The 12514-nt window shown below is 38.5% G+C and overlaps 1 protein-coding gene across 1 annotated transcript in view; it reads right to left on the bottom strand.

Annotated features, from left to right (window-relative positions):
- LOC111504682 (uncharacterized) overlaps window positions 1–12514 on the bottom strand; it is an 84289-nt gene that overhangs the window by 44586 nt on the left and 27189 nt on the right. Inside the window, exon 4 of the mRNA XM_074178373.1 lies at window positions 466–956. Coding sequence (XP_074034474.1) covers window positions 466–956 — 491 coding nt within the window. The remainder of the gene's footprint in view (window positions 1–465; window positions 957–12514) is intronic.

The following is a 12514-nucleotide window of genomic DNA, read 5'->3' on the forward strand; positions in this document are numbered from 1 at the left end:
AAAGAATAACAGAACTCATCTTTGAGGCTAAATTCTCTGGAATTAAATTTCGCAAACCAATGTCGAACACTGCATTCATTAACACCACCATTGCCAAACGTCTGGTTAATTGTTTCGATAGCACTTTGGTTCAATTTGAATTCGTAGAGAAAAATTCGCAGAAATTCGCCTAACGACATCATATAGTAATAAACTGACAAGTGGCAAAAATTAAAATTTGGAAAAAAAGAGAAGCATCAATGTATAGAGTACAAAATTTACTATGGATAAGTTTATACCACGATACAGTAGAATGCATATTTATTGAGATATGGAGCAACTAAAACACATAACATTAAAACGAACAGAACTTTAGAAACAAACGAGATGTCACTTGACCGAAATGTGAGAGACGTTTTGATATATGCAACAATTCTAAACAGTCATGCATGGAAAAATCACAAGGCCTAATATTATTATACTAACCGGTTCGGAAACGAAAATATATTTTTTTTCAATCTTGAATTGGTGATCAGTAAAATAACTTGAGTTTGCTTTTATATAAATTTCAATTTTTTCCTTTGGAGGTTCTTCTTTTCCAAAGTCATTCATATTGGTTGAATTCGTAAAAAGCAAATCTTCGTTCAGATAAACTTCTAATACTGGTTCACTACATGACTTTCTTTTCCACTCCTTGGCAAGATTTACGAAAGCGTAAATATTTTTCGTTTCCAGTGACCTCTCAGATCTAATTTTAATAACTTCACTTTGGGATACACTTTTCTGAATAGTGAATTGATCTTCATCGGATATATATTTCGTACTATTCAGCTTGCTAGTATTGTCGATAACTCTCAGTTCAAAATAAGATTCATTTTTTGGGTTCCAGCTGAAATATACCGCTGGGGTTCCTTTGTCCATACACCAATTCCATTTGGCCAACGTCTTGCCAGAAAGCCAAACATTAGCACTAATACCTAGAAATATTACAAATATAATATAAATCACATAGTGTAGATTCGATATCGATGATAATAATAATAATCATAATTGACAAAATGGTTTAGACTTTCACGGCTGAGGTTTTCAGTGTCGTTGCTTTTCGAGTTTGAAAGCCATGGGTTTTTGGAATTCCTTCCTGGCGTTGCTCTTTCGCGAATGGTTAGCTTCTTCAAAGGTTTAACCATCATGGCTTGCTGTCTGATGACTACCCTTTTAGGCTTCGTAAAGCGTATTTATGCCTTGTCAGGTAATCAGTTGTATTTATACCTGAATTTGTACCTGTATTCGTACCTGCACTTGAACCTGGAACATTGACAATCTTGCTGCCTGTTGTCCTGTTCGTTATTCTCGCATTCTTTAGAATGGGGTTCCATATTTAATTGAGGTTCACCGCTTCTTCTTTTCTGTTAAAATTATCCGTGTGTTTGTGGATCTCTATTGCCTCCCGTACCAGTCGGATATGGTATCCCTGGTTGGGGGCAATTAGTTCTGTGTTCTCAAACAAAATTCTGTGGTCTCTTTCACTCAGTGCGTGTTCTGCCACAGCTGACCTGTCTGTTTGGCCTAGTCTGCACTTCATTTTATGCTCTTTCAGTCTTGTTCCCATGGATCGTTTGGTGGTTCCGATATATACCTTTCCACAAGGGCACGGAATGCGATAGACCCCTGCTGCTGATAATGGGTCTCTTTTGTCTTTAGCCGACCTGAGGCTTTGTTGTATCTTCCTCGTGGGTTTGAAGATTGTTTCGATATCGTGTTTGCCCAATAGTTTTCCAATTCTATCCGTGACCCTAGGAACAAACTGTAGATATGCGTATGCAACCATCTGATCCTTTTTCGCTTTCTGAACCGTGGTGCCCTTCGGTCTCATGGCTCTTCTGGTCTCGGAGGCACTGTATCCATTCGATCTCAAGGTCACTTCCAGGTATTTCAGTTCCCTCTCCAGATGTTCTGGTTCACATATTCTCCGAGGCCGTTCCGTTAGAGTGGAGATAACTCCTAGGATGGTGGTTCGATAGTGCGTGCAAGTATCTATCCGTGTGTGTGGGTTTTCGATACACTTTGTGGGTTAGTCTGGTACCACATCGTTCTACTAGTACAACTAGGAAAGCTATCCGTTAGTCTTGCTCAATCTCCATGGTGAATTGTATGCTCGGGTGTTGGGCGTTCAAGTGGTCTAGGAAACGGTTCAGTGTGTCTCTTCCGTGTTTCCAGATGACGAAGGTGTCATCCACGTAACGTAGCCATAAGGTCGGCTTCAATTCCCCCCTGAGGGGGTTAGCCCACGTGTTCCCGAATGACATCGTCGAACTCTTTAGAGCATGTCTTACAGGAAGTTACTTTCAATGGGGGGGAAACTTCTATGAGCAACTAGATGGCATTGCGATAGGGAGTCCACTTAGCCCAGTGATAGCTAATTATTTCATGGAACGGTTTGAAGGGAAGGCGATAGACACTTTTGAATTGTAGCCGACCTAATGGCTACGTTACGTGGATGACACCTTCGTCATCTGGAAACATGGAGAGACACCCTGAACCGCTTTCCTAGATGTACTAGTAGAACGATGTGGTACCAGACTAACCCACAAAGTGTATCGAAAACCCACACACACGGATAGATACTTGCACGCACTATCGAACCACCATCCTAGCCAAAAGAGAGGAGCTATCTCCACTCTAACAGAAGGGGCTCGGAGAATATATAAACCAAAACATCTGGAGAGGGAACTGAAATACCTGGAAGTGACCTTGAGATCGAATGGATACAGTGCCTCCGAGACCAGAAGAGCCATGAGACCGAAGGGCACCATGGTTCAGAAAGCGAAAAAGGATCAGATGGTTGCACGCGTATATCTACCGTGTCCCTGGGGTCACGGATAGAATTGGAAAACTATTGGGCAAACACGACATCGAAACAGTCTTCAAACCCACGAGGAAGATACAACAAATCCTCAGGTCGGCTAAAGACAAAAGAGACCCATTATCAGCAGCAGGGGTCTATCGCATTCCGTGCACTTGTGGAAAGGTATATATCGGAACCACCAAACGATCCATGGGAACTGCAGACTAGGCCAAACAGACAAGTCAGCTATGGCAGAACACGCACTGAGTGAAGGAAACCACAGAACGCAGAACTAATTGCCCCCAACCAGGGATACCATAGCCGACTGGTACGGGAAGCAATAGAGATCCATAAACACACAGAAAAGAAGAAGCCGGTAAACCTCAATCAAATATGGAACCTCATTCTAAAGAATTCGAGAATAACGAACAGGACAACAGGCAGCAAGCCATGATGGTTAAACTTCTGAAGAAGCTAGCCACTCGCGCCAGCGAAACGTCAGGAAAAAATTCCAAAAACCCACGGCTGTCAAACTCGAAAAGCAACGACAGTAATCATAATTGTTGTAAATCATCTCCTGAAAAAAATTACGCCGGCCGCCGCTGGTCGTCATAAATCAATTGTGACGTGGCCAAGATCGCGCTCAACTTGACTTGCGTTTCGCGAATGTTCTGGGTGTCGCGTCGCTTCGAAAATAAGACTAAGACTTGGCATATATAAACTCTACACGCGCGTCGATCTGAGAGAGCGAAGTCAAGTAACGGTGCGGTGCGGAGAGAATCATTTGAATATTAGTTGGAACTTTAAGTTAAAATGTTTCGTTGTATTGACAGAGGAATAAAGTTGAGTTTTATCATTGAACAGTGTCGTCAAGCCCACGGGGAAAACGTAACAATATCATTCGCAGAATTGTACATGAATAATGAGCATAAATCAAGTAATCGAATGAATAAGATAAAAAACGAGGTTGAAACTGTGCGTGATTGAGAGTTGAATTGAGCCCACTCATATCCTAATTTGTTTTGCAATATAAGTAATATGAATTTGAAATTTTACTTGTCAACGTTTTCTATATATGTGGAACGTCATATTTTCGTTACGAAAATTATTGTTAGCATCCTGTCTGTATAGCTCGATTACAATCCCAAGTGATTATTTCCATCCCGACGGTCATAAAATAGCAGTCTACAATTCAATGTTACACAGAACGTTCTCGTTGCCTTTATCTGCTAAAAATCTGGCTAAAGAAATTAAAACAATCATACAGATCGGACATAATAATGGTTTCAACACAGACACAATCCAGAAGTTAGTCAGAAAACAAAACCTTAAATCTACGTACAGACCAATATTTCTCCAGATTAAACAATCAGAAATCAAAAAAATTTTAACATCAACATATTTTGGCAAAAACAGACAATTGCGGGATTTTTCAGAAAAAACAATGTGGAAGTGGCATTCAGGCCATATGTCAAGTTATCAAATTTACTTTTTAATGTCAAAGCCAAAGTGAGCAAGATAAAGAAATCTGGAGTTTTTAAGCTTTAGTGAATCCAAATTCTAATTCTAAATTCATAAATATAAGCATTGCGGATGTAACCTACTAAATGACCAAATTGATCTTATTTACTCGCCGGTTTACATATTGGCGTAGCCTTATTGTCACACGTAATAAAGTCATTACCTGCTATGGTTATAAAAGTTTATATGGTGTAAATTGTTGAGTATTTCAGTTTATTGTATTCGTTCGAAAATGTCCGTATAGGACGAAACTGCAGTAACCTTAGTTACAAATAAAAGTGGTTAAAAATATTGGAAGATTGAATTGTCATTTATCAGAATTGAAATACCTTCCATACGAAATGTCACAAGACCCCCTTTTTTGAAAAAAAAATTGATAGCGTCCTCTTGACGACAAGTGATGTCACTTTATTAGCTTTTCCATCACCAAGTACTGGAAAAGGTTCTCTGATATCTTGCCCCGTTCGAGGGTTGATGAGGGGAAGACTAATGTCCGCACAATACATGATCACGAATATATAATTTATAAGTCGTTTCAAGATAATCGGTCATTTTTATATTCCTGAAATAATGTCTTCAAAATGAACTTGAAATTACTAATAACTTTTATCTCCAAATGTTACTTGTTCCTACATCAGAGTAATCTTTCTCTCAGTCGTTATGAATTCATGGCATATAATGGATACGTTCCGATTCAACTTTTTCTCTTCGAAAAAATCATACCGGTGTACGAACTAATAATAGTTGAATGACAGGACAACAAATCTGACCTGAGATAAACCTTTGGGTAATAAAAATATATCAAATTTCAATCAAGTATATGGCTCTATGAAACTGTTTCGTAATTGCGGTCAGATTATACATACAATTCGAAATTATGTCTGGTAAGAATGACTCAATCAACTCTTCGATAAATAACGGAATTTCCAATATTACTGTAATCAATTTTACAGATGCGATTTCACGGTTCACAGATAAATATGAACCCAAAACACATATAAAAGTCAATGTTCCAAATAGATAATCCTCATGAACAATTGCCTTTGGAAACGAGCGATATGAGAAATATTCATTATGTGTTTTATTACAAGAAGAACTTCCAATTCTTTATGGTGCTTTATTACTAGTTCTGAAGAATAAATGTGGTGGTCTAAGACCTATTTTTTGATGCTAGGTAGCCAAAATTTCTTGTTTTAACATTTCGTCCCATACGATTCGGATTTGGAACTTCCGGAGGATGTGAAGTAGTTGCTCAGGCATCTCGCCATTTCATAAATTATAATCCGAATTTGTCTTCAACAATTTTTCTGAAACTAGATTTTCAAAACACATTCATAATGATTCAATGAAAAGTATTTTCGGAAAGAATCATGGATTTAACATCTTATTTTTTTCACTTCATCAACCAGTGTCATCAAAAGCCACCTTTCTGAATTTCAGAGACAATGTCATCATGTCGGAAACAGGAGTTCAACAAGATCCTCTGAGTCTTGCTTTTTTCTGCTTATCCATTAATCGTTTGAAATCAATTCAAACTGATTTCAACTGTTGATATTTCGATGATGGGCCTATAGGTGGTCATGCGAATATAGTTTTCAATCAAATCTAAAGAAATGAACTTTAAATGTTCGAACCAGTCTCGATATACCCACATAGTAGGTTGGATGGACTGACGCCTATCAGAAAACAACTACTCCCCTAGCTAATACCACGAAGGGCGTTGGATTATATCGAACAGGCGTCAGTGCAGGAATCTTCACAGAAAATTTACTGCATATGCAATTGACAATACAACTGAAAGATTCGACCTTCAATTTTGGAACGGGCACACTTGCAGACCGGTTTCGGGCTCATTAGCCCGAAACCGGTCTGCAAGTGTGTGGAAGATAGTGACCATCATCGACCTAAAGTCAATGATATTCCACAATTGAAAGACTGAATTCTTTCAGAGTATTTCATTCCTCTTCCTAAGGAGCGAACAACAAAATGTCACTCCATCTAGTGGACGAGATACTAACCAACTGCATATCCGTAATTTGCCCGATTCCTCTGAATAAGGGAAACACTTTCCTATTAGTCAGTGGGCTATGCTTGAAGACTGGCACTAAACAAATCAAAGAAATGAACTTAAACGTTCAAGCCAGTCTCGATATACCTACACAGTAGGTTGAATGGACTGACGCCTATCAGAAAACAACTACTCCCCTGGCTAATACCACGAAGGGCGTTGGATTATATCCGACAGGCGTCAGTGCAGGAATCTTCACAGAAAATTTCCTGCATATATTTCGCTCGCTCCAACTTTGGAAGAGGAATAAAAAATTCCTATTTTCAAGTGTGGAATATCATTGACTTTAGGTCGATGATGGTCACTTTCTTGCACTAACGCCCTTCGTGGTATTAGTTAGGGGAGTAGTTGTTTTCTGATAGACGTCAGTCCATTCAACCTACTGTGTAAGTATATAGAGACTGGCATGAAAGTTTAAAGTTCATTTCTTTACATTTGTTTAGTGTCAGTCTTCAAGCATAGCCCACTGACTAATGAGAAAGTTTTTCTTCCTTATTCAGAGGAATCGGGCAAATTACGGATATGCAGTTGAAAAGAGAAATGAAAATTTCTATATTTTTTACCACTTTTATTTGTATTAGCCAGCTGTGTCGGTATATCGAGACTGGCTTGAACGTTTAAAGTTCATTTCTTTAGATTTGTTTAGTGGCAGTCTTCAAGCATAGCCCACTGACTAATAAAAACGTTTTTCTTCCTTATTCAGAGGAATCAGGCAAATTACGGATATGCAGTTGAAAAGAGAAATGAAAATTTCTATGTTTTTTACCACTTTTATTTGTAACTAACGTTACTGCAGTTCGGTCTTATAAGGACATTTCAAACTTATACAATAATTGTATAAGTTTCATAATGATTTTCTACCACGTAGTAACGGCTACATGCAGTTGGTTAGTACCTCGTCCATTAGAAGGAGTGACATTTTGTGATGCTCGCTCCAACTTCGGAAGAAGAATGAAATACTCTGAAAGAATTCCGATTTTCTATTGTGGAATATCATTGACTTTAAGTCGATGATGATCACTATCTTGCACTGACGAGTGGCTAATGAGCCCGAAATCGGTCTGCAAGTGTGCCCGTTCCAAAATTGAAGGTCGACTCTTTCAGTTGTATTGCCAATTGCATATGCAGGAAATTTTCTGTGAAGATTCCTGCACTGACGCCTGTCGGATATAATCCAACGCCCTTCGTGGTATTAGCCAGTCAGTCCATTCAACCTATCATTGACTTTAGGTCGATGATGGTCACTATCTTGTACCAACGCCCTTCGTGGTATTAGTTAGGGGAGTAGTTGTTTTCTAATAGGCGTCAGTCCATTCAACCAACTGTGTAGGTATATCGAGACTGGCTTGAACGTTTAAAGTTCATTTCTTTGGATTTGTTTAGTGCCAGTCTTCAAGCATAGCCCAATCAGTTCAAACATATATTATCATCCTCTGAAGAAATTGTATCAAACTTGAATTTTGAAAAATGTGAAATATTTTTTTTTTAATGACAAGATGCATCAATAGCACTAAAATTTGACAATTTGACACCTGGAATAATAACGATGAATAGGTACGTATTGACTCTACTTGGTGCACCACTTTCAAAAGAATCTTTGGCTGAATGTTTGAGACAAAAAACGACTTTCCTGAATTTGATGGCCTCTCATATCAAAATCATTTTTGCTCATATTGGATTATTCTTACTAAAGTACTCTTAAGCAATTCCTAAATTATTGAATACCCTAATAAGTAGCCCTAATGGCAATGTCATAGCGAATTAGTCCTATTTGATACAGCACTTCGAAAAATCTTCGAACAAATCTCTAATAATAACTTTCAAAACGAACCATGGATCCAAGCTTCACTTCCGGTGAATCTTGATGGTATTGGCATTCGACAATCATCTTCATTTGCTTTACCTGCTTTTCTATTCCCCTTCAATAGTGTTGAGCATCTGATTCATTCTATTTTATCAAATTTCTGCTCTGATATTGATGATTCACTTTATTTGGAAGGTGAATGAATATGGATTGAAAATCGAATTCACCAACACTTGATAACAAGGGCTCTCAAAATCATGAGATCTTCCTTTATTGCCGATGTTATTTACAGAACTCATTGTTGCAACCAAGGACTACCTTTTATATCAGGCTTGCCTCAAAGCTGTAACAACTGAGGCGCCTGGCTCAACACACTTCCCGTTGTATCTTTGGAAACATCATTCGACGACAAATGTTTCAGAATCTCAATAAGTATAAATTTGGGATATTTCATCTGTGTTATTCACCTGATTGAACGTGCATTGTCAACAGCGAATATCTCTTATCTGCTTGAACCTCTGGGAATCAGCCGAGATGATGGAATGTCTCTCATTCCTTGCAGACATGGAGAACTTTGGTATGAGACTTCACCTGTATTGATACTTTGGCACGCTCTCATCTCCATTCAACTACGCAAACTGTTGGTGGAGTCACTCAATATACCGAAAAGATGAAACAGCGGAAATACAGTTATCTGGAAGATTGATACATTTTCTATCCAATCGCCATTGAAACATTCAGTAGATTTGGTTCCTTTGCTTCCGATTCTTTCAGAGATGTTGGTCGAAAATTAATTACAGTAATAGACGACTCTAGAGCAAGATTTTTTTGATACAAGGAATCGGCATTGCAATTCAGAGAGGAAATGCTGCATCGATTCTTGTCACTATTTCTCCTTCTCAATATATTGATAAAATTTTCTTTCACCCACAAAATTGGTCTGATATAACTAAGTTTCCTGATACAACATATTTCTCCCCAGCTTCTCCTATTGAAAATAATCCAAATGGTAATAAAAGTAAAAATTTTGTGATAGAATACTTAAGAAGCAAACTGAGCACTAACAGTTTCAACATTATAAAACTACAAATGGAGAAGTGAAAAAATGTCCAAAACCGGAAAGATTTTGTGGTTCTTCAACCAATTTTCATCTTTTGACTACCACCCGCACACTCTGATCTCCCTTACGATGAACCTCCAACATCCGCCTATGATCATACAGCCAATCCGGTCCTGTCCTCATCCCCAATCGAGCGTCATTTATTTCAATGCTCTTTTTCCAATGTTCCTTTCTAATTTTTGTGTTCTTGCACATCAGAATCCTGCCTTTCGTGGTTATCCTCACGACAGTAGATACGAGTATCAGGAGACAGTGCAAGAATCAGCCATGGGCAATGTGGTGGAAGACCCACAAAAGAACTGTCAAGCTTTGCCGGAAAAGGAAGAGGGGATTCGAAATGAGCCTTAACTAAGTCTTTAGGCTGATTACTTACAGTCCCTAAAATAACTAAGTCCCAACGGAGTTGGAGTAACAAACCCTACCCCTTTCGCAAAGTCGTAGGCAAGTCTTTTCAAATCCGACAACGCCCATCTTACGTCTAGACCCGTCAACAGTTTCAACAAAGCCCCTCCAAATACTCCAGAAGGTCCGACCAGTTTGTAGATCCAAACTGTTATAGGATTGGGCGAGTTTTTATCTACATACAAGATCTTTTTTTATTAACTACACCTTACAATCTGATCTTCACAAATTTTATTTTCATAAAATATATCACATGTTTCGCTATCGCAGTAGCTTTTTTGCAGTGAATGTACAGTGAAGGTACTCGTCTCACTGCGTTTGCCAGGTAGGGGGACTACCTGGCAAACCTGTTCATGAGCAAAATCGAAATGGAAACCAAAGAAAAGTCAAAGTATTTTCCCAGGATATGGCTGAGGTATGTGAATTATATTTTTGCAATGTTCGATAACACAAGAATCGAACATTGAGGACTTTGTTTTCTTTTTAAATAACAGATTTCCAGCAATAAAATTCACGTATGAGTCAGAAAATGAAGGACAACTTCCATTTCTTGGCGTTTTTCTAATGAGGTGCCAATGTGGAAGGCTAGAATACGATGTATTCAGGAAGGGAACAAGCACTTACAGGTATATTCCTGATAGTTCACGGTGGACAGCACAACGTGCTGCGCTGAATTTTCTAGTGCATCGTCTTTTGACGTTTCCTCTCAAATAAAAGATTCACAAAAAAACAGCAATACAGATGGAGTAGTAGAAAGCCAAAAACTTTCTTTCCCAAAAAATTAATCACTCCTAAAAATATAACCCCTTCAATTCAATATCATCAACTTTCACTTCTCGAGAAACCGTTACTCACTGTTATTTCCTGTATTGCTGTTTTTTTGTGAATCTTTCATCTGAGAGGAAACGTCAAAAGACGATGCACTAGAAAATTCATTGCAGCACGTTGTGCTGTCCACCGTGATGTGAACTATCAGGAATATACCTGTAAGTGCTTGTTTCCTTCCTGAATACATCGTATTCTAGCCTTCCACATTGGCACCTCATTAGAAAAACGCCAAGAAATGGAAGTTGTCCTTCATTTTCTGACTCATACGTGAATTTTATTGCTGGAAATCTGTTATTTAAAAAGAAAACAAAGTCCTCAATGTTCGATTCTTGTGTTATCGAACATTGCAAAAATATAATTCACATACCTCAGCCATATCCTGGGAAAATACTTTGACTTTTCTTTGGTTTCCATTTCGATTTTGCTCATGAACAGGTTTGCCAAGTAGTCCCCCTACCTGGCAAACGCAGTGAGACGAGTACTTTCACTGTGCATTCACTGCGAAAAAGCTACTGTGATAGCGAAACATGTGATATATTTTTTGAAAATAAAATTTGTGAAGATCAGATTGTAAGGTGTAGTTAATAAAAAAAGATCTTGTATGTAGATAGAAACTCGCCCAATCCTATAACAGTTTGGATCTACAAACTGGTCGGACCTTCTGGAGTATTTGGAGGGGCTTTGTTGAAACTGTTGACGGGTCTAGACGTAAGATGGGCGTTGTCGGATTTGAAAAGACTTGCCTACGACTTTGCGAAAGGGGTAGGGTTTGTTACTCCAACTCCGTTGGGACTTAGTTATTTTAGGGACTGTAAGTATTCAGCCTAAAGACTTAGTTAAGGCTCATTTCGAATCCCCTCTTCCTTTTCCGTCAAAGCTTGACAGTTCTTTTGTGGGTCTTCCACCACATTGCCCATCGCTGATTCTTGCACTGTCTCCTGATACTCGTATCTACTGTCGTGAGGATAACCACGAAAGGCAGGATTCTGATGTGCAAGAACACAAAAATTAGAAAGGAACATTGGAAAAAGAGCATTGAAATAAATGACGCTCGATTGGGGATGAGGACAGGACCGAATTGGCTGTATGATCATAGGCGGATGTTGGAGGTTCATCGTAAGGGAGATCAGAGTGTGCGGGTGGTAGTCAAAAGATGAAAATTGGTTGAAGAACCACAAAATCTTTCCGGTTTTGGACATTTTTTCACTTCTCCATTTGTAGTTTTATAATGTTGAAACTGTTAGTGCTCAGTTTGCTTCTTAAGTATTCTATCACAAAATTTTTACTTTTATTACCATTTGGATTATTTTCAATAGGAGAAGCTGGGGAGAAATATGTTGTATCAGGAAACTTAGTTATATCAGACCAATTTTGTGGGTGAAAGAAAATTTTATCAATATATTGAGAAGGAGAAATAGTGACAAGAATCGATGCAGCATTTCCTCTCTGAATTGCAATGCCGATTCCTTGTATCAAAAAAATCTTGCTCTAGAGTCGTCTATTACTGTAATTAATTTTCGACCAACATCTCTGAAAGAATCGGAAGCAAAGGAACCAAATCTACTGAATGTTTCAATGGCGATTGGATAGAAAATGTACCTATCAATCTTCCAGATAACTGTATTTCCGCTGTTTCATCTTTTCGGTATATTGAGTGACTCCACCAACAGTTTGCGTAGTTGAATGGAGATGAGAGCATGCCAAAGTATCAATACAGGTGAAGTCTCATACCAAAGTTCTCCATGTCTGCAAGGAATGAGAGACATTCCATCATCTCGGCTGATTCCCAGAGGTTCAAGCAGATAAGAGATATTCGCTGTTGACAATGCACGTTCAATCAGGTGAATAACACAGATGAAATATCCCAAATTTATACTTATTGAGATTCTGAAACATTTGTCGTCGAATGATGTTTCCAAAGATATAACGGGAAGTGTGTTGAGCCAG

This window comes from Leptinotarsa decemlineata, unplaced genomic scaffold, assembly GCF_025532065.1.
Source record: "Leptinotarsa decemlineata unplaced genomic scaffold, Ldec_3_MD MMD2_tig00003736_RagTag_RagTag, whole genome shotgun sequence".
In the NCBI taxonomy this organism is placed as follows: domain Eukaryota; kingdom Metazoa; phylum Arthropoda; class Insecta; order Coleoptera; family Chrysomelidae; genus Leptinotarsa; species Leptinotarsa decemlineata.